Source organism: Salvelinus sp. IW2-2015, linkage group LG20, assembly GCF_002910315.2.
Source record: "Salvelinus sp. IW2-2015 linkage group LG20, ASM291031v2, whole genome shotgun sequence".
Taxonomy (NCBI): Eukaryota; Metazoa; Chordata; class Actinopteri; order Salmoniformes; family Salmonidae; genus Salvelinus; species Salvelinus sp. IW2-2015.
Genome location: NC_036860.1, coordinates 4,251,945 through 4,275,420, shown reverse-complemented (window position 1 = coordinate 4,275,420; position 23,476 = coordinate 4,251,945). Strand labels below are relative to the sequence as shown.

Genomic DNA, 23,476 nt, shown 5'->3' with positions numbered 1-23,476 from the left:
TTCTGAACTGAATAAGCTTTTAAATAGTGCCTAAGCATTAGTGTTTACCTCAGTGTTTAAACTTTAACATCAGGAGTTTGAGTTATCCGATAGGGGTGGGAATGTTTTAAACTGTACCTACAGTATACTCCCAGTCGGTATTAGATAGAATGTCGCGGCCCCATCCGCTTTGGGGGAAAATGACCCGTGGTTACCCCATTGTCTCACAACAAAAACACCACCTTTTTGCTACCGACCAGAACATTAAGCTAGCCAAGACCAACTAACCCAAACAAACTGACTATATGAAACGAGTTAAATGCTTTACCTGTGATTAAATGTTTTCCACACACATAGCTACGTGTAGACTACTTGGACACTGAGTTCTCACATTTTCCCACTCTCCCACACTGAATAGCCTGAAGCCACAGCGCTCTTCTCGCAGGATCTATTTCCCTACATGGGAGCATTGTGAACTGTAGGTCGTGATTTTTGACAAGTTACTTGTACAACAACACAGCATCTTTTCGGCATGTTTTGTTATTTCTGTTGAACAGAAAATTACATTTTTTACATGGGGTCAACGGGAAAGAATGTTTGTTTCCCCCAATTTGTGGGTGTGATCGAGGGGAATGACTTCTTATGGCGTGAATATCGACCATCGAGTATATGGGAATATTTGTAAATGTGTCTGGTATTCCTGATGTGTCTGGTATTCCTGTGTGTCAGGTAGTTTTTAAACCAATTACACGCAGCCTGATCCAGGCCTATGACCAGGTCTAAAGCCAGATTGATGAACATTTACAATACATTTCTTAGATAAGAAAGTTCTTAGTTGAGAGTTAGGAGGGTGAGAGAGGGGGGTGTCCTTTAATAGTAGCCTCCAACAAAATCCAAGTAGAATCAGACATTCCCCAGGGCAGCTGTCTAGGCCCCTTAATCTTTACTAATGCCCTGCCACTGGCTGAGTAAAGCCTGTGTCTTCATATATGCGGATGACTCAACACTATACACGTCAGCAAGTTAAATCACTGCAATACTTAAAGAGCTGCAGTCAGTTTCAGAATGGGTGGCAAGTAATAAGCTAGTCCTAAACATTTCAAAAACTAAAAGCATTGTATTTGGAACGAATCATTCACTAAACCCTAAACCTCAACTAAATCTTGCAATGAATAATGTGGAAATTGAGCAAGTCGAGGAGACTGAACTGCTTGGAGTAACCCTGGATTGTAAACTTGTGGTCAAAACATATTGATGCAACAGTAGCTAAGATGGGGAGAGGTCTGTCAATAATAAAGCGCTGCTCTGCCTTCTTAACAACAATATCAACAAGACTCAAAATAGAGGAGAGATTGACTTCATCACTACTTGTTTTTTTACTCAAGCAGTAAAATCAGATCAAAAAACAGTGAGGACTGAAGAATCACATACAGGTACAAACACACATACGAACACATAACATACACACTATACACATATGTACACTTGGATTGTGTGTTGTAGTAGAGTAGGGGCCAGAAGGCACACAATGTATTGTGAAATCTTTGGTAAAATGTATTTTAATGTTTAGAAATTGTATTATAATGTATATTACTGCCATAATAAATACAAATGATTCTAATACTTTTGCTAGGTAAGAAAGTTTAGAAATAGGGCAATCATTATTTAGGGCACAAGGGTTACCACCTTTGTGGAAAGGGAGCACATGGGCCGCCTTCTAAACCCTTGTGATAGCACCAGATATGATCYTCAAATAAAAAAATCTGGGTTAATGATTCCGCAATCAAGGGGGCAGAGAGCTGCAGTAAAAACGGGTCAAGCATATCAACCCCGCATGGATGTTTTAACTTCAATCTTAAGCAAGGCCTTCAGCACATCACAGGTACAGTAGTAACTTGTTGAAATTAAAACACAGATTCACTAGTAGTTGACAGGTTATCATTCAGGTCAGCTAGAGGATGGGAGCAGGAAGAGCAGAGAACTGACTGACAACGGTTATTTAGAACACCATTTCTCTCAAATCAAAATGTGCTAATGTAATGCTCATAATGTCCAGGAGGGGAATTCTGTTCACTGTGCAACCCAATATGCATTCCATACAGTGTATTGCATTTGGAGCTATGGGGCCAGAGTAAAAAGCCAGCAGCAACTCGTGCGACACAGTCCCCCTCAAAAAGTAAACATTTGGTTAGTAGAGACCCTACTGAGTATTTTCCACCCCAGTATTCCATATACAGTGTATTGCATTTGGGGCTATGGAGTGGTGGAGTGAAAGGCCAGCAGCAGGCCGTGCAACTCAGTCCCCCTCAAAAACTAAGGGAATGCAGGCGACAAGTTTAGATCTGCATATTATGCCCATTGAACCGCATTGGGCTTATTCAGGACAGATTTTGGCGACAGTGAGCCCTCTCACCTCYCCTCTTCCTCTCTGCTGAAACTAGTAAGCGAAACAGCGCTGCTCTGTCTTACTATATGTAGCCCATGTATCTGAAGCTGTCTGCCCAGAAACAGTATGACATGCCATACTCCTTCTGTCCAGACATCATCYGATACATGGTCTACACATACGGAGACAGAGGGGGGATGTTTCGCTCGCTCGGATGCCTTATCTGAGATCATAAATCCGGCCCTAGCTATTTGGTGGCACAAGTGGGGACACTTCAGGTTGAGGAGTACGTTTCACACATCCCCATGTGCTACATTCATCCCTGAAATGTACCCAACAGCGACCCCAGTGCAATAGTAGAACGAAGTCACTAAGCACCACAGACAGATGCTGGCACTAAGACCGCACTCAGTCAGCTGTATAAGGAAATAAGCAAACAGGAAACCACTCACCCAGAGGCGGCGCTCCTAGTAGCCGGAGACTTTAATGCAGGGAAACTTAAATCAGTTCTACCAAATTTCTATCAACATGTTAAATGTGCAACCAGAGGAAAAACAAATCTAGATCACCTGTACTCCACACACAGACACGCGTACAAAGCTCTCCCTCACCCTCCATTTGGTAAATCCGAATCAATTCTATCCTCCGGATTCTTGCTTACAAGCAAAAATTAAAGCAGGAGCACCAGTGACTCTGTCTATAAAAAAGTGGTCAGATGAAGCAGATGCTAAWCTACAGGACTGTTTTGCTATCACAGACTGGAACATGTTCCGGGATTCTTCCGATGGTATTGAGGAGTACCCCACATCAGTCACTGGCTTTATCAATAAGTGCATCGAGGACGTCGTCCCCACAGTGACTGTACGTACATACCCCAACCAGAAGCCATGGATTACAGGCAACATTCGCACTGAGCTAAAGGGTAGAGCTGCCGCTTTCAAGGTGCGGGACACTAACCCGGAAGCTTACAAGAAATCCTGCTATGCCCTGCGACGAACCATCAAACAAGCAAAGCGTCAATACAGGGCCAACGATTGAATCACACTACACCGGCGTTCGACGCTCGTCTTATGTGGCAGGGCTTGCAAACTATTACAGACTATAATGGGAAGCACAGCCGCGAGCTGCCCAGTGACACAAGCCTACCAGACGAGCTAAATCACTTCTATGCTTGCTTCGAGGCAAGCAACACTGAGGCATGCATGAGAGCATTAGCTGTTACGGACGACTGTGTTATCATGCTCTCCGTAGCCGATGTGAGTAAGACCTTTAAACAGGTCAACATACACAAGGCTGCGGGGCCAGATGGATTACCAGGACGTGTACTCCGAGCATGCACTGACCAACTGACAAGTGTCTTCACTGACATTTTCACCCTGTCCCTGACCGAGTCTGTAATACCAACATGTTTCAAGCAGACCACCATAGTCCCTGTGCCCAAGAACACCAAGGTAACCTGCCTAAATGACTACTGACCCGTAGCACTCACGTCTGTAGCCATGAAGTGCTTTGAAATTCACCCACTCCAATTTGCATACCTCCCCAACAGATTCACAGATGATGCAATCTCTATTGCACTCCACACTGCCCTTTCCCACCTGCGCAAAAGGAACACCTATGTGAGAATGCTATTCATTGACTACAGCTCAGCATTCAACACCATAGTGCCCTCAAAGCTCATCACTAAGCAAAGGACCCTTGGACTAAACACCTCCCTCTGCAACTGGATCCTGGACTTCCTGACGGGCCGCCTCCAGGTGGTAAGGGTAGGTAACAACACATCTGCCATGCTGATCCTCAACACGGGAGCTCATCAGGGGTGCATGCTCAGTCCTCTCCTGTACTCCCTGTTCACCCATGACTGCATGGCCAAGCAAGACTCCAACACCATCATTAAGTTTGCCGACGACACAACAGTGGTAGGCCTAATCACCGACAACGATGAGACAGCCTATAGGGAGGAGGTCAGAGACCTGGCAGTGTGGTGCCAGGATAACTACCTCTCCCTCAACGTGATCAAGACAAAGGAGATGAGTGTGGACTACAGGAAAAGGAGGACCGAGCACGTCCTCATTCTCATCAACGGGACTGTAGTGGAGCAGGTTGAGAGCTTCAAGTTCCTTGGTGTCCACATCACCAACAAACTATCATGGTCCAAACACACTAAGGATAACGTCTATTCCCCCTCAGGAGACTGAAAAGAGCATCCTGACTGGCTGCATCACTGCCTGATATGGCAACTGCTCGGCCTCCGACTGCAGAGCACCACAGAGGTAGTGCATATGGCCCAGTACATCACTGGGGCCAAGACTTCCTGCCATCCAGGACCTCTATACCAGGCGGTGTCAGTGGAAGGCCCTAAAAATTGGCAACGACTCCAGCCACCCTGGTCATAGACTGTTCTCTCTGCTACCGCACGGCAAGCAGTACCGGAGCGCCAAGCCTAGGTCCAAAATGCTTCTTAACAGCTTCTACCCCCAAGCCATAAGACTCCTGAACAGCTAATCAAAGGGCTACCCAGACTATTTGCATTGCCCCCCCCCCCCCCCCCCCCCCCCTTATTTACACTGCTGCTACTCTCTGTTTATTATCTATGCATAGTCACTTTAACTCTACGTACATGTACACATTACCTCAATTACCTCGACTAACCGGTGCCCCCGCACATTGACTCTGTACCGGTACCAACTGTATATAGCCTTGCTATTGTTATTTTAATGCTGCTGTTGAATTATTTGTTACTTTTATTTTAAATGTTTTACTTATCTATTTTTTACTTATTTTTCTTAAAACTGCATTTTTGGTTAAGGGATTGGAAGTAAGCATTTCACTGTAAGGTCTACACCCGCATTTGACAAATTTGATTTGATCACTCGGCTCTCAGCTGCTCAACATGCAGTAAGTCATTGTTTTGCAGGCCAGGAGTGTCCGTATAGCCTCTCCCCGCTAACTATTGGTTTAATTTAAACAACATTGTTCCATAATGTTACAGTATTAGCTAAACCTGTTCAGTTTACTAGTAGTATGCAAATGTTTGGTGGCARCAAAAGAAAGGAAAATGTTGTGTGTCTGGTAAAATAATCTGTAGTATTGTGTAGGCTGTAGCAATATCTTATTCGCTAGCTATGATTTTAAGTAGGTTTATCTAGCTGTCTTATTTTGTATTTGTTCAATGCCTCAATTGATTTCAGAAGTTATATTGGATATACCGTATGTCTGTACAGATTCCTGGTTCGAATCAACCCAAGATGATGAACCCTAAAGATGGGACAAAGTGCATGACAAGGTGGCCCAGAGGAATTCAGCTGTTCTGAATGAAGACCTCTAGTGAGGTAAGTACACACACATACACACACGCGATACCAGCTTGATATGTCCCTTGTCACCTGTGTTTTTACCCACAGAGTAACAGCTCTGGTGCTCTCTGTCTCATTCTATTATTTCTTGCTCTATGCTTGACCTAGGGTTTGAGAAGAGCTGACAAATAGAACTGAGTAGGATTGCTAGGGAGCCCCATGAGGAGCACCTGATACTGCACTGACTTCTCTGTTCTGGATGCTCTCCTTCCCAAACTGTCCTATTGTGTTTCACCGCCTCTGAACCCCCTTACCCCAAATAGAGTTGCCCCTGATCCTAGATCTATGATCAATCCCAATTTTAACTCCCTCTCTTTGTCGCTCTCTCCCCATTAAATTAGTGTTGAAATCATGTTCTTATTTGGTTAACTGTTGTTACTTATATTGTCAATTCTGTTGTTTAATTKGTTTTTTATGTTTTTACCACTTTGAATACATTTATTTTATCTTCAAATGTATTGTTTTTCTTACATTTAGATTTCAGAGAGAATTTCAGTGTACATTTACAGCAGTATCATGGCACCAGAATTGCAAGCTTAATACTGTAATTATGCTTTGCAGCAGAGATCATGTAAAATATTTCACAGTAGTATTTTCCTTACTGTAAAACATTACAGCATTCCTCTAAATTTACAGCAGGGATGCTGTAATATGTTTTACAATAAGGAAAATAGTACTGTAAAATATATTACAGCATCTCTGCGGTAAACAAAATTACAGTATTAAGCTTGCAACTCTGGTGGTAGTATAATGATGTAAATTTACAGGGAAAAGTTTTACGGTGTAACTCACAATTAAACCATGACCTGTAAATATGTAAAAATATTTCACAAATGTTGACCATATGTCACTTAAGCAATAAGGCACGAGGGGTTGTGGTATATGGCCAATATGCCACGGCTAAGGGCTGTTCTTATGCACGACGCATCGCGGAGTGAGGTGCCTTATTGCTATTATAAACTGGTTACCAACGTAATTAGAGCAGTAAAAATAAATGTTTTGTCATACCCGTGGTATACGGTCTGATATACCACGTCTGTCAGCCAATCAGCATTCACGGCTGGAATCACCCAGTTTATAAAAATACATATATGATCTGTAAATATATTCAACATAGATCACACATAAAACTATAATTTGAACAAATGTAGAACGATTTGTGAGCAAATGTTCAGAAATCCCTAACATTTAAAACTGTGGAATGTGCATTTGCACATTCAAAAAGTGCTTGTGGATCTGTATTCTGTGTTTACAGAATTTTTAGATTTTTTCCCCCACCCGTCCATGTACTGCAATCCACAAATGAAGCTTCAGATGAGAGTCGGCTATCTCCATTCATTGGGATAATCTTTATGTCACGTGACGAGCAGTGATGAAATTACATCACGACTGTGTACTTCTTGTCCTTAGCTAGAAGAAAGAACAGCTTCATGAAATGGTGAGTATAACGTTTATTTATTCAACAAATTATGTTAAAATGTTTAACAAATGACTTTCGTACGAATATTACATTTGACCATTGGGTGCATGCAATGCCGAGTGTGTGTACCGATAGCTAGCAGGCGATCTCGTCACCTGTTAAGACAAACCACCTAAGTTAAACTTACTAACGTTAGCAGTGGTTGATAAAGTACCCAATTGTCATACTTGATTAAAAGTAAAGATACCTTAATAGAAAATGAGTCAAGTAAAAGTCATCCAGTACAATACTACTTGAGTAAAAGTCAAAAGTTTTTGGTTTTAAATATACTTAAGTATCAAAAGTAAATGTAATTGCAAAAATATACTTATGTATCAAAAGTAAAAAATAATTTCAAATTCCTTCTACTAAACGGCACCATTTTTTAAATTTTATTTACGGAAAGCCAGAGGTATACTCCAACACTCATACATAATTTACAAATGAAGCATTTGTGTTTAGTGAGTCCATCAGATCAGAGGCGGTAGAGATGACCAGGGATGTTCTCTTGATAAGTGTGTGAATTGGACCATTTTTCTGTGTTGCTAAACATTCAAAATGTAACGAGTACTTTTGGGTGTCAGGGAAAATGTATGGAGTAAAAAGTACATTATTTTCTTTAGGAATGTAGTGAAGTAAAACTTGTCAAGTACAGATACCCCAAAACACTACTTAAATAGTACTTTACAACACTGCTTAATAGTTAATTGTTAATTCAGGAATGTGTCTTATGAAGAACTACTCAGATTTGAGTTGGTCTGAGTTGGTGATCTGACTAGCAAGCTAAATTGAAATGTTGCAAATCATCTTTTTCAATCTGTCTTTCGGGGACTTAACAGGGCAATTGATGCTTTGGCAGGATAAATCACTCTTTCCCGACTGGTGTGGAGGTTTTAAGAAATTGTAACATTATCTGATTAGAAATGTTAGAAATTCAGCTACTGTTTTCTGCTCCGTTTAGGCTTGCAAGCTAGCCAAGTCATTTGTTGTGCATCCTTAGATAAATGTATTAATATGTTGTTTCCTAGTCAATACATGCATTCTGTGTCTGAGTACTGTCAATACATCTCAGTATTGTGTTGCATCGTTGAGGGGCTGGGCAATGTTGCCTGTTCAATAAAAGGCAAAGTTGTAAAAATGATTAACCTGACAATAACGCTTGACCAACTGCTTTTGGACCCTACTGCAACTCCCCACTAGTCAATCTCCCATTTATTTCAGACCTTTCCTTAGTTGTTTGATCTGACAGCTGACTCGCCCAAGGACCCACAGCAGTGTTTCCCAAAAACGGTCCTGGGGACCCAAAGGGGTGGACTTTTGGGGTTTTTGTCCTAGCATGACCACACAGCTGATTCAGGGCAATTGGTCAAATTGATTATTTGAATCAGCTGTCAAGACCAACCTGTACTAACACTCCTTTACCCCTAATGGCCATTTCCCTTTGAATACAGGGTGGAGGAGGGCAGGCAAGTCTGTGAACAGGAACTGGTATCATTGTCCTTGGTCATCATAACATGGGGATGATGATGGTAATGTGATGGTGAGGTTGATGGTGTTGCTGATGATGATTTTGGTCAGCATATTTTTGATGTGATTCGAGGATGTGCACAGTGCGCTTTGCTTGTTATGTAACTTTGTACTATTGCTATTATTACAGATCCACAAGCACCTTTTGAATGCGCAAATACACTTTCCAAAGTTGTAAATGTTAGGGATTTCTGAATATTTGCATGCAAATATTTCTACATTTGTTCAAATTGTAGTTTTATTTGTGAGCTATATTGAATATATTTACAGATCATATTTATTTTTGATTTATGGTGAATATCTGAAATATTTATACATATTCACGGATTATGGTTTAATTTGTGAAATATTTGTTTTACATATTTCCGGACTATAGTTTTATTTTAATATATTCACACATCAAAGTTTTATTTGTGAGTTATGTTGAATATACGCACGGATCGTGGTAGACACATTTACAGAATAAAGAAACAAATCTCACTTCGTACGCAAATGGCACGAAACTGGACAGTTCGCGCAGGCGTGTTTCATTGTTTTGACTGAAAATGCCGTCGGTTTCGAAAACGGCGGCGAACGGTTCTCCTCAAACCGAGAAACCAACCCACTATACGTAAGTAAAGCAAACGTTAAATGGACAAAGATGTATTTGTTAAAATACCGTGCTTCTTTTATGTACAGAATATTGTTTTATAGTTGGACTGCTTGATATTTCTTCACTGGTAGTGCAGTAAAACATGGTGCTTTTCCTTTTGTAAATTCTTCCCAATGCACGCAGCTAGCCRAGCGCTAACTTGCTAGCTACATATTCAAATTGATACAGTAACTGAATTTTAACAAATACATMTGTATAATTGTATTGTGTGACCGTGAAAATGTTCCACATAAAAAAGAGGCGTAACATTAAAAAGCGGAATTCGCAGAAACTTGGATGGTGATTAACGTTTGCTAGCCAGTCAGCGTGCTATCGTGGACTGGGTAACGTTAGCGAAGTTGAATGGTTTGCCATCCAGCAGTGTTATCCTTTTCCTCTTTCCACCTCGGCCTTATTTGCTGTCTGTCTACGCATGTGTTTTGACGTACGTTCTGGTTGTTTGATAGAGTGCAACGCCGAACATTTTGCGTGGATTGTATGTGAATGGTCAAAGTAGATAGCTACTAGCTTTCACTACCAAGTAGTTCTAGCAGTTCGAGTGATTGTAAAATTCAGCTACATAGCTAGCTAGTGRCAATCAAATATTAGTTGTAGATGGTGTAAACGTTTATCTCCTTACCTTTAGCATAGATAGTGTTTCGTTTTAATTTCAAAAGCGAAGCTGTAACATTTCTATCAAAGTTAATGTGATATTTCCCCTGAGCTTTGGACTCAATACCTTTTTACACGATGTCTGGTGGTGTCTGTCATAAACACCGCCTTTGTCTTTCCATTTTGCAGATATTTGAAGGAGTTTAGGACCGAACAGTGCCCTCTCTTCTTGCAGCACAAGTGCACACAACATAGACCCTTTACATGTTTTCATTGGCATTTCCTCAACCAGAGGCGAAGACGACCGATTAGAAGAAGAGATGGAACTTTTAACTACAGCCCTGACGTTTATTGCACAAAATATGACGAGACTACGGGCATTTGCCCAGATGGAGAGGAGTAAGTGTGAAGCGTAATTTTTTTTTCTGTGAATTATTATGTTCTGGTTAGATTGTTGCTACTGTATCATGCTTATCAATGTTGTGGTTGTTGTTCATTCCGGTTGAGAATTAACTCAATTTGTGCAGGTTGCCAGTTTAGTGAGCACACTTATAACGGTGTTGCTAATATTTTATGGATGCTGCATTGTTTCAGTAGGAAGTCAGATTCATGCGAATTCCTGAAGTGAAAATTCCTCGTTGCACAGAATTCAGCTCGCACCACGAGCTTGGTGATGACCTAGCTTGCACATGGTGTTGTTGACTTGTCTATTGTTCGAGCTAATGTCGATCCGCCTGGCCTCGTATGGCCCCAAGGGGGAGGACAGCCGTTCTCAATAATGCGGAACCAACTGAATTATTTAACCACATTCATTGTCATTTCATGGATGTTTTTTTTGTAATTCTCGCTGGACACGTCTGTTTTGAGCTGCAGAGTGGGGTTGAGCTTCTTCCTCCAGCTTGCAAGGAAACGATGAACACACCCCCTGTTTTCTTGCTCGTGATTGAACCGCCTTTGCACATAGCCTTCTCCCATTGGTCGAGCAAGCAATGTTTATTGTTCATGAGTCCGTTGAAAATGAGGTCGCTTTGAACGAGTTCCTGCTTTGTATTTGTATCCTTAATGTTGTCAAAAGTAATTATACATGGACGTGTCTGGTTTTTACCACTTGCACTGTATCGTTATGTTCATTGAAACCTAAGAAGCATGAATTGATACGTTTCCGTGTGGTTTCATGCAAGTACAATACAAGAGGGATTTCCTAATTCAAGCATAACTACTCTTTTATGGTAATACATAGAGAAGTATTGAGGGGTAGAAACGGAGTATGTAAGTATTGATATATTTTTGCTCTATTATTTAATGGCTACGGCAGCATTTTTAGGCCCAACCCTCAAAGCATCAGCTAATTTCACTTGATTAACAAAATCAGAGGAACATATTTTGAATMTTTGGGGTATGCCACTTCAGCTCATTCTTAGAACTGTAGTTTTCGTTACTGGTGTGACATCAATCTACTGAAAATGAAAGTAACAAAGAATAGGCCTAAATGAGCCTACACATTTGTAAAGACACAATCATGATAATGATAGCATAAACAAATGGTAATAGATAAAATATTTGTAACTTGATATAGCAAGTCAAGTTGGGCGGATACAGTTTGTCACTTGAGATTACATATGAGAAGGCTTGTGGTGGTGCGGATAGACACCAAAGGAAGGATGAATTAAATTAATAAATTATCAGTTCATCTACCTAAAATAAAAGCTACCGTATTCAGTTCCCAGGTGTAACAAAGTCACAGGGTTATTGTAAAAAAACAACAACAAAAAACAGAATGCTACCCTGTAGTGAAGGGGGAACTTACATATCAGAATATTATTTTTGATGATATATCGTATTCACAATATCATATTATTTCTGCTATAGTTGCCGGTATCTACACCAAATCTCCAGTATTTTTCCTTCATAGAGAACAAGCTATCTTCTTTTTCAGTAGGGAGCCAATCGCAATACTTATCGTATCAGCACTTAAGTATTGTGAAGTCCCAGGCATTTCCCAGCCATACTAACCTGTCCTGAGTAATATTACAAAATGCCCATACATGGCCTACTGGAGCAGATGTACTTGTTAGTATACTTACTGGCAGCTCTATAAGTTAAAATGGAAATGTTAATATTTTTATTTTTTACCTTTTATTTAACTAGGCAAGTCAAATTCTTATTTTCAATGYCGGCCTAGGAACAGTGGGTTAACTGCCTTGTTCAGGGGCAGAACGACAGATTTTTACCTTCTCGGCTCGGGGATTCGATCTTGCAAACTTTCAGTTACTAGTCCAATGCTCTGGTTAGAGTCTAACCACTAGGCTACCTGCCACCCAATGTGTTGGTTGGGAAGTCTCCCTACAAAATTAACAGAATTAAAGGTTTACTGAAAGGAAGCAGGCTATACAGCTAATAACCTAGCCTATTTAATAAGACAGGATKGATGTTCTAGATTATATCTTGAGAAAGATGCTGTTCAACACTAAGAAGAACAGCTCTGAAACATGATATTCAAGCCACTCCTATATTTTGGGCCTATTTGTGTCAGAGCTTGAGACGTCTCACTCACTAGTTCAATGACAATCATCAATGGCACAAGTCTGGTTAACGTGCTTTGGTCAGATCCACAGTTTAGTGATATCTAGAGGTAGCTGCGATGTTAAAAGTATTTGTGGCAAATGTGTAGCATACTGAGTACTTTATAGTGGTTTATCATTGAGAGGTTGAGTTCCAGTTTCCTATATCAGTGTATTTGGAGTTCTATACATTATTTGAACTCTGCCTTAGAGCGAGCACTTGCACTCTCTATTCCTCATTATCCCAGTGGCTACTCTCCTCTCGTGACATCACATCCGTTGCCATGGTTACTGTTGCTGAGTAAGATGCTTTTTGCTGTATTTGAGGAAATTATTGGTTTTCAATGTGAATTTGAGCACATTCATAGCGATGGTGCTATTATTTCTGTTCAATTCCTCACCATACATCAAAGCCTGTGAGAGTGCTGTATCTATAAAAGACGTTGCATTCCTCTGACTCCCATTGTGGGCATTGGCTACATTTTTGTTTGTCTGATGTGCATATTAAACACCAAGAAGAACGGTTTCCACTAATACAGGGAGGAAGACCGATGTAACTCATTCCTTTAGCATCGGTCTGTTTCCTTTCAATTAAAATCTGTGGAATGACTTCTTAGGATAAGCACAGCATAGAATTCTAGAAACATAGGATAGAGACTGATTTTTATGCAGATTGTATCTCTGTCACATCAAATCCTGATCATTTTCATGAGGAAGTCTGCATTTGTCTAATCATCGCTTCCTTTCCTGTCTAGCTGTCCTTACTTGCACCGGACCACTGGTGACACAGAGCGCAAGTACCATCTTCGCTATTACAAGACTGGTACCTGTATCCATGAAACTGATGCCCGCGGGCACTGCGTGAAGAACGGCCTACACTGCGCCTTTGCCCATGGCCCACATGATCTCCGCCCCCCTGTCTACGATATCAGGTGATCTATCATGCCTTTAGTAACCACTCTGTTCTCAAGGTGTCATACCTTCAACAAACATGTGAATAGGCTTGTTAAGCCAGTTAGCTGAGTACACAAGCATAAATCATGCAAGGTCTGACCATGCACTGACAAAATGTACCAACTGATTCCATTCGTACATCATCGTTTTAATGAAATTCTTAAATTTACCCGTAGACTATATTTTTGGGGCTGGCTGTCAACCCCGTCTCTACCATTGTTAGTGTTACTTTGATTCAACATGGTACGCCTAGCTGTCTCCGCTGAAGTGATACGTCTGTATCCACTCCAGTACATGCCCATACATGGCAGTGGGAGAATGAAGCGTGTTAATCTATTTTCCTAGCTCAATTAGTCTTCCTGATGCCTCTCGAATTGGCCGGGGCTAAGAGCAGATGAAAGCACCATTTTTATCTTCATAGACATCAGTCATAGTGTACTTATTGCCAGGGTTGATGTTGGTTTTGTTGAGTACCAATACTGTGCAAACAATGAAAGTGTTAAATGATGGTGATTTCTTTAATGGGATGAAAGATTCAGTGGTATATTTGAAGTAATAACCCCACATATCTCAGAGTTGGATACAAAAACTAGGCCCATATCTGTAATGCAAGCAATGGACTTAAGCTTAACAATAACATACATTTGCTCTTTTACTATGAACCATGTGTTCACATTTTAAATTCCTGTCACTCGAAAATAGCAATACCCTGTCCAACGTCCCATGAATGACGTCACATTAAGGAATGGGAGCTTGAAATAATTCAACAAAAACAACATTAAATGTGGTATCAGAGGCACGKTCAAGCGTTGCCTAGCAACTGTTGAGCAGAACAAGTCTAAGAGCAAGGCATTGCCTGAATATTCTACATTTGTCTCTTCCTCTTTTTTTGTTTTTGTTTTGTGTAGTAGCTCTCTCACTGATCTTCTTCATGTGCACAGAGAGATCCAGGCACAGGAAGCCCTCCAGAATGGCCAGTTGGGATCTGGAGAGGGTATCCCTGATCTACAGCCTGGAGTACTGGCCAGCCAAGCCATGATAGAGAAGACTCTTACAGAGGACCCCCGGTGGCAAGGTGAGCAGCAGACACATTGATCAAAGTCCTGTCAGGTAGCCTGATTTCAGATGTCCATGTAAACAGGATTATTAGGGGACTCGTTCTTGAAAAGCATGTAAACGTTTTAAATCAAGAGATTATATTAATCTGACTATCCACAATACTCGTTTATTGTGTGCATGCAACATACTCATTGTGTGCTTTCCTTCCAGACACCAATTTTGTTTTAGCGAACTACAAAACAGAGCAGTGCACCAAGCCTCCACGGCTATGCAGACAGGGCTATGCCTGCCCTCACTACCACAATAGTAGAGACAGAAGACGAAATCCACGCAAGTTCAAATACAGGTAGGAGATTAGGACTGTCTAACGACATAGAGAATGCCTTTTGACAACTGTGTAATAATTCTGTAATATGTAGTTAACCCCTTGAATGATGTGTCAGGTCAACTCCGTGTCCCAATGTGAAACATGGGGATGAGTGGGGTGAGCCATCGAAGTGTGACAGTGGAGACAGCTGTCAATACTGTCACTCACGCACTGAACAGCAGTTCCACCCAGAGGTAAGTGAGACATTGGACACTTTATAAACGCTTAGCACATTTTGTCTCTTGCAATGGTGAATCTGTCTAACCTTGTTTTGGGWAAATGCCACACAGTTATGAGCAGAGAACCTGTCTTTCTCACTTCAGATCTACAAATCCACCAAATGCAATGACATGAGGCAAACTGGTTATTGTCCTAGAGGGCCGTTCTGTGCGTTTGCGCATGTAGAAAGTAAGTGAAGCTCCTCAAAATAAGTCAACGCTGTCTTGCTTGTTGGCAACTTTTCAAAGTTAAAACCTCCTGTCTGTGATTGTGTACTTTTTCAGGAATTCCCTCCACGGAAGAGACCATGAACTCATTGCTAACAGCGATGCAGTCGGGCTCTCAGCAGTATTCCGAGTGTCCGGTCAGCGAGTGGGGCAGCAGTGCACACTCCATCAGCAGCATCAACAACGGCCAAGTGGGGAATGTATGTGATCTGATTACTACTCACTCTCTGATTACTACTCACTCTCTGCTTCTCTCCACTGTCTTTTACAAAGGCATCTCAGTTTGTATGAAAAACATGCTGTCTATAGATTAGACCCTGAATAGATATTTAAGCTGTTAACTTTCCTTATTTGTCACACCTTTGTTTTGTATATTCTTGTCATTTTATGTTTCCGTTCTTCTGTTTTCTGTACTTGCCTTGTATTTCACTAGTCTGTAACATCATTTTGTTTCTGGTGGTACTAGTGCACCAAGAAATATACAGCGTCATTCAAATTAATGTAGGATTCAACAGAAACCAAACCTTAACAATTCAGTGTCATTTTCTCTCTCTGAAGCCAATATCCCATCTAAACATCTTCAGCTATCATCTGCTCTCTGGCCTCGTTAGGAAAGCTGGGTTTGTTTGGCTGGCTCTAAAACCCTATTAAGATCATGTGTACTTCTCTCCCTCAGGTTTCATATTCTAATAGTCCGACTGTAACGCCAAGCTCAGGAAGCAACAGTTCATTGTCCCCAATCGGACCCATCGGCAGGTCCAAATGCTTAACTAATGGTAGCTTATGTTCAGAGTCCACCACGTCAAGTGTGTCATCTCTGACGTCTAACTATCCCAAAGCGCCCGGCTTTGAACGCGAGGATCAGGTACTACAATAAGACTGCTCTCTCTCTTTCCCCGTCCTTACGGGAAGACCCCTGTACTCAGCTTAGTGTAGGGCCTGACCCACTGCTATACACACTTTGGTCATACTTTCCATTCTTTTGATTCAGAATTTTGATTTATTTCCATATTAAATTATTTGTCAGTTACTTTTTTTAATGTTACGTCATTTTCTATAAATTTGTGATGACTTGGTGAATACTGAAATTAACAACCAAGGCAAAATAAATAATAGTTTACCCGTTCCAGGTCAAATTCAGTGTTGTGCTTAACATTTTATAAACCTAGATTAGACATTATGTTTGGATATGGAACTTGTATTCATGTTATCTATTAGTTATAAAACAAATGTCTGCTTATTTAGTTTTAGACTGTCTTAATGGGTTGTGGTGATGACATTAGACATTTTCTCTCTTTTGATAGGGCTGCAGATGACCGATTATTAACTGAATTTTCTTCACTTTTAAGAAAGGTGTTGGCTTTCTAAGACCCAGCCAATTGCTGGGTTTAAGTGTTGGGTCATGTGAATGTGCTGTCTATTTTCAGTTAAAGAACTATAAGGGACATAGCGATCAAAAGATGATGGACCAAGACAAGCAGGTGAATATCTAAACCATTGCCTTTGTATTTCTAGAGGCTAGTGACCGTGTTTCCCCTATATTAATTTATCGCCAGTCCAAAAAATATGATTTATGGAGAGTCATTTTAAGTGTAAACTTAAATGACAAAACCAGATATAAAGTATGTAGAGAAGATAATGGAGCTATATATATTTTTTAAATAAGATCATCTTTGAGAACTAACAATCACCAAAAATAAAAAACTGTACAGTCAGGGAGAGTCTAAAATTCKAAAAATGGCATGGGACCCCCATTGATATGTTAATGTTTGAGTCACTGATAGCATAAGCCATGGCAAAATMTGTAGAATTGCAGGAACTTAGATTTAAAACTGCAACTTTGCCGCCTATGCTGAAAATAAACATAGGGGGAACACTGCTAGTGATATGTAGAACATTTTCTATTTAAAGGTATTCCTGTGGAGGCAAAGGGGTTTTGCTGTTATAATTTCAAAGTCATTGGGATCCATTCCAATCGACTTGATAAAAAAGGCCTATTCATGATCTCCCATCTAAAGCATATGACCAGGCACGGTATCTGTGGCTTGTCTTTTTAACCGAGCACCAATGTAGTAAAGTGAAGTATTGCTCAAATTGACACTATTAATGAAACAATGCCTTACTATGTACGCCTCTTTTACAGACACACAATKGTGTATTCTCTGGGATGAACCCTCTGGCATCCAGCATAACGTCCAGTATAGAATCTAGCCTGGCCTCCAGTATTGGATCGGATAGTTCCTCACCCACCACCTTATCAACAATGAATGCAAAAGCAACCCCATTCTATCCTGGGAGCAATACTGTGGAGTCAGTTATAGGTAAGTATACTTGTATTGTACAAACTTGTTTGAGGGGTGAGTATTCCTTGTATGAAGAAATACATATTTTCCTAATAAAAAAACGACTTGCCTTTTCTTTCAGGTTCTGCTCTTGACCTGAATTTTTGTGACATCAATGTTGCCTCTCTTGATAAAGAGTTTGAGGAGCAAGAAAACAACAGTCTTGGTTTAAGTAAGCAAACCTTGTTTGAAACATTGAACACAATTGCCTTAACAGTCTGTTCTGCCTTTTTTAAATTATTGCGAAATTGATTTACGCTTCCTGTTGCCCTCTTAGGTCAAAGGATGCTGGGAGGATCCGCTCCGGTCAACATTCCTGGCTCCCTTGCACGGTCTTCTTCGTTGAATTCCAACTCCTCGCTCTCTGCCTCCCCTCTGAGCTCRCTCTCCCAGTCCCTGTCCCAGTGCCTGTTGTCAGGAATGGCTCCACAGCAYACTCAGCCTCAGGGCCTGCTAACCAAACCTGAGCATGGCCTTCTGGGAACACCTACCTCCTCTCAGAACTCTCTGGGTAAGTTAACAATAGAATATTTACTAGCAATCTTGACAAACATGCAAGAGTAAGCATTATTATTTTACCTGTGAGGCATCATCAACAATTCATAAATACATCACTCTACTGTTTTTTTTTTTGTTGCACTTTGACAAACAATTGTCCTGATCCCACCTTGTAGGTTTGAATGGGGGAGCTAGCAGCATATGGGACTTTGTGAGTGGCAACTTCTCCCCCAGCCCATCACCAGTGTTCAGCAGCCTGGGATCCACCACTGTGAGCAGCAGCGCTGACCTGAACCGGCTCTTCAGGGAGCTGGATGAGGCAAAGAGGAAGATCAAGCAATGGGAAGACGCCTGGCACCAGGTCAAGCAGGTCAGACACTAGTCCCATGCAAGAACTATGACATGAACTAAAGGCACTGCCTCKGTAAGCAATACATCCTGACCCTTGTTAAACCAATTTATATATTTGACATGTCTGTCTGTTCCAGGCATGTGAGGCCTGGCAGAAAGACTCCCATGATGCAAAAGAACAAGCAAAGTCGGCCGAGGCGGAGCGGCAGCTGGCAGAGCAGGCGCGAGAGGACACGGAGCGCAAGCTGAAGGAGCTCCAGGGGGACTTTGACGTGCTGTGTCGCTCCCCTAGCACACCCCTGCTTAGAAGCTATGGGGACCTGGACCAGCTCCCTCTACCAAAGCTCCACTCCATCCAGAGCCAGCTGCGCACTGACCTAGACCTTATAGACGGGGTAAGACAGGCCAGATACTAAGCACATTCTTATTTATAGTGATCAGGATATACATTATGGCAGACTATTTAGCCTAGTGAAACATGTGTTTAAGATCTTGCTTGGAATCATTGTATTGAGTTATTCTGTTGCGAGTAGTTTCTGATACAACCTCTTCTCTTCCCAACACAGGTAATATATCAGCTTCAGTCAAAGAAATGTATAGTTTGCCAAACGCATGATCGTTGCATAGTCCTGCAGCCTTGCCAACATTATGTACTTTGTAAGAACTGTGCACCTAGTAAATCAGAATGTCCATACTGTAAGACAAAAATATTGAAGTGGTGATGTACAATTATTCAAGGTACTACTTAAGGAATTTGCCCTTTGAAGAACTACTAATACATATAGTATGCTTACATTTTCTAAATAGCATTTTGTGTTTCAGTATTCATATAGTAATTCAATTAATAGTTTGATTTGAACTACATAAATGGTGTTTGATAAATCAAGTACTTAAATGTAGTATGTAATTTTGTATTGTAATGGATCACTTACATTTTCCCAAAAGTTTGGGCATCCATAGTTCAAGTGAGCCTAATTTGACTTTATCACTGAAACACATCAGTCAAACATTATTATTAGTATTGCAACCATCTTTGTGAAGATTGATTTCTRGTAAAGCACTTTGTTGACCTGGGAATTTGTTAAAGGGTATTTTTTAAATTAGCTTTGAGCTGTTTTTGTTTCTTAGATTTACATATTATTTTTCTTAATATGCTAATGTATCGAGCTTTTGTGTGTACTGTGAAACATACTAGAATATTTCATGTTTCCTATTGTTAAATCATGGTATAGTTCTATATATCTTGTTAGTTTTCATAGAAAAGTACTAAACAATAGTTTCTACTTCTCATTCTTTAATTTACACCTTTCCATCAAAAAAGTACACACTTTTGAATGCATTTTAGGCATAACCAGCAGCTGTAATYTCAGTAAGGCACATTTATGCTAAAGCAGTTAGGAAATCAATTACTGTGTCTTTTAGTGATTACTGAATTGTTCATTATGTAGTTGTTAGAGGAGCATGTCTTGATGTACYTAAGTCTGACATGGTGAATTTGATAGGATTCCTACTAGCTCTCAAACATGTCTAGAACATATCTGATACTTGGCCTCTACTCTAGTCTCAAGTGCCTTGCCTTAGATGATAACCATGACCATCGATGCTTAGAGGATTGTTGTAAAAGCAGACACAGGTAGTCAAAGCCTCTGCACACGTTTCTGCATATATGTCTACTTAATTTTGCTACTTTGCATCATGTGTATTGCCCAATCCTATGTCAAAGTATTTCCTCAGATTATAGTTGTATGAAGATATAAATCTTGTCAGTGCCTGTGTCCTGACTTCACGCTCACAAACATAAAACAATATATTTTCCTTGTCTACACAGGCAATGGTGCTTTTTTTTGATGCGGCTTCAGTATAATTTCAAATGACCAAGGCAAGGAAACAACTCTGGTCTTGTTTGTGAACAAGATAAAAACAGGCTCTGCTATACATTTTAGACTGGTGTTTGTAAGATGCATCATTGGTGTTGAACCTGTAAGTTGTGTTTTCAAATATGACAGTGTAATGTGCTTAGCTAGGTTAATCTAATTGAAATGACCTTCTACTGTGTTCAAAATGTATTTTTCCTCACTCTATATCTTGGTCCTTTAATATTTACAGCAATTAGTATGTTCAGTAGAAAGAACCTTATATATTCCCAGGTACACGATTTGTAACTTAGTTTGAAAAATTGAGAAATACAATTGTTTACATTTACATGGATGGTAATTCAGAAACTCAGAGAAAAACAAAACTTATGTTTCTCCTAAAATATAAAAGGTATTGTGTTCCCTCATGTTTATCAAGTTAAAATGGCAGGTGAAACTATTTTATTGCATGTCTTATACGCGTCATACGTTAACCAGCTACAAATCTAGATCACTGCCAGATATATTTGTATTGTCAGTCTAGCATACTGTAGAGTCGATCACTTCACTTTTGCAAGCTTTGTTGCTGCTGAGAGAAAGATGTATACATATAGTTGTAATGCATTTAGATTCTTGAATGTTATTGTGCATACACAGTTCAGATTTCAGACATCAGTAGCCTAATTTCTCACACAAGTTAAGCAGTAACACATTTTACTTTATATATATATATAATCAAAATGGCGTCATAACAATGACTCTTGTTACCTAACATTCAGAGACGTGTCATGGCGTCTAACATTTGGTATACCAAGTTTATAACTTCTATAGTGTTATAGTTCAAGTAAAGTACAACTTAAACAAAGACTCATTGGATTTTGAATTTCATTTTAGTCAGTCACACATTCGGGTACTTTTGTGAATCTTCGATACATTGTTACAGGCCAATCAATGTACTGCTATAGAATGTCTCGATTATTAAATTTGGTTGGAGAATCCTAATAAAGCTACTGGGCTACAGTAAATGCTCACCCCAATTTTTAATATCACAGGGTTTTTTTTTCTTTTTTTCTGTGATGCCAACTAAGTTAATGTGGACTTGACTCAAATGAACCAAAGTGGTGTTGTAGTTTGTTCTTGTAGTTACTTATAAAATATGTATTGAAATGTACAATTAGTATAACATTCTCTTCAATGGTTCAATGACAGAAAGAACTATGCCAACTGCTTTTGCTGACAATAGTAATTAATGGACTTGAAGCCCATTTGTAGTTTTACCAAAGACCTTTTATTGCTATTATGGTTCCTTTTTTATTTTTTATAACTTTTCATTTTAGTAATTTAAGCAAATTGTTAAAAACCTAATTTGAAACAAACCAAACATAACACCTAATGTAGATTTGGTGTGCATTTACAGAAACTAATGGCATCACTGTCCTTTTTTGTAAAACAAATGACTGTGGTTAGCAGCATACACACAATTCTAATTGGCAGTTGTCTACAGTGAAGGAATTTCAGAAGTTAGTGACATGTTAATATTCTTAAGTGGCCATATAGATGAGTACCAGTGGAGGCTGCTGAGGGGAGGACGGCTCAGAATAATGTCTGGAACGGAGTGAATGGTATTTGATACCATTCCACCGATTCCGCTCCAGCCATTACCACGAGCCCGTCCTCCCCAATTAAGGTGCCACCAACTTCCTGTGATGAGTACTATTTTGAAGTGTGTTTTTCTTTTCACTTTACAGCTAAAATCTCTTAATCAGTTTTAAATATTGATGGTTGTGCACTACTTGTATGCTGTCAGGAGTATACTTTGACTGTAATGTGCTTTTGTTTTCGTTTGACTAGTGTTTTCTTTGTTTTAATTCACAATTTACTGCAGTCATTGGAAAGATGGCGATAGTGTATAATTTGTTTATTGGTTATATATTTGAGTGAGTCATTGARGGGTGAAATGACAGAACTTGATTTATTTAAACCAGCATCAATGGCAGATACAGACGTGAGTAAGTTTAAGGAGCAACTCTTATCACTCATTCGTTCTTGGTCCTTAAGCCCTCTTCAATGTGGCATACTAAGTATACATCTTCCTTTTACACTGAATAAGAAAAAATGTAAGCTCTTTTTATAAATATGGCTCTAAAATCATTTAATGTTATGGCCATATTGAACTAATGTTCTTTTACTATGGACCAATTTAGTTTTTTTATAAATCTGTGCCTTTTGATGTTAAAATGTCATATTTTAACTGGCATTTGAAGAGTATAGCTCTTAATGAGGAGTAGCTTCATTGAGGGTAAATTGTTATATTACAGTAAAACTGAAAAAGAATCCAAATTCTAGTGCCTTTAGATAATTGTATGTACCATAATCTCCCCAATTAAAATCTGTGGTGGATAACACTCAGATGATTAGCTTTTTCGATATTATCACTTAATGATTCTCGATTGGTAAAATTTGCTTTGTCGCTCTGAAAAGTTAGGAATTCTGTGTAAAGAGCTTGCATTCGTAAGTGATCAGAAGGGCTGTTTTGAACCAGACTYCATGTTTCGTAAGGGAGGCTTAGGGCAACCTTAGAATGATGAATACTGCTTCTTCATCTGTCTGTATTTGCCATATATCAGTCATAACATGCCACAATACCTACCACCAATAAATATGATTCCTTCTGTACTCAACTTTATTGGCACAAGAAAAAAACAGACAATTACTGTTAAAGAAAAGCACCAAGTAGGACTCATTGTTTTGTACATTTAAATGTAATTGAGATGTAACAATGCTCTGCAGTGGATTAGCATAATCTATTTTGCATTCTTGTGAAGTGTTTGTTTCRTTGTTTTATTAAATATTGTGATCATGGAACCTGAAGATTTTATGCAATCTTGTACATACATAAATGTATGAAGCTGTTCCAATTTTAGTATGAAGAAAAAAAAAAGCATAACTTTTGTAAAAACATTTAATTGTTCCCAATAGTTAATTTCAAAATGTTCATTTAACATAGAAACCCTGAAATATTGAATGTACCGTTCTAAATTAGATATTTAATAGGTCACTGGACTAATACGGAGAGCAGTTCATCCATTAGCTAT

At 39.7% G+C, this 23,476-nt stretch overlaps 1 protein-coding gene across 3 annotated transcripts; it reads left to right on the top strand.

Annotated features, from left to right (window-relative positions):
* Window positions 1-9,211: 9,211 nt before the first annotated feature.
* unkl (unk like zinc finger) lies at window positions 9,212-19,617 on the top strand. Of its 3 annotated transcripts, none has more exons than XM_024012303.2 (16): window positions 9,212-9,317; window positions 10,140-10,349; window positions 13,267-13,443; window positions 14,407-14,540; window positions 14,735-14,870; window positions 14,968-15,085; window positions 15,215-15,299; window positions 15,395-15,537; window positions 16,014-16,202; window positions 16,765-16,818; window positions 17,481-17,658; window positions 17,762-17,851; window positions 17,957-18,190; window positions 18,354-18,547; window positions 18,666-18,923; window positions 19,095-19,617. In XM_024012303.2, the coding sequence occupies exons 1-16, from the start codon at window positions 9,253-9,255 to the stop codon at window positions 19,248-19,250; spliced, it is 2,421 nt and encodes an 806-aa protein (XP_023868071.1). In that variant the 5' UTR covers window positions 9,212-9,252; the 3' UTR covers window positions 19,251-19,617. The 3 variants fall into 3 exon arrangements, with proteins under 3 accessions (XP_023868071.1, XP_023868069.1, XP_023868072.1); XM_024012301.2 differs by having other exon boundaries at window positions 14,374-14,540; XM_024012304.2 differs by lacking the exon at window positions 16,014-16,202 and having other exon boundaries at window positions 14,374-14,540.
* Window positions 19,618-23,476: the final 3,859 nt, after the last annotated feature.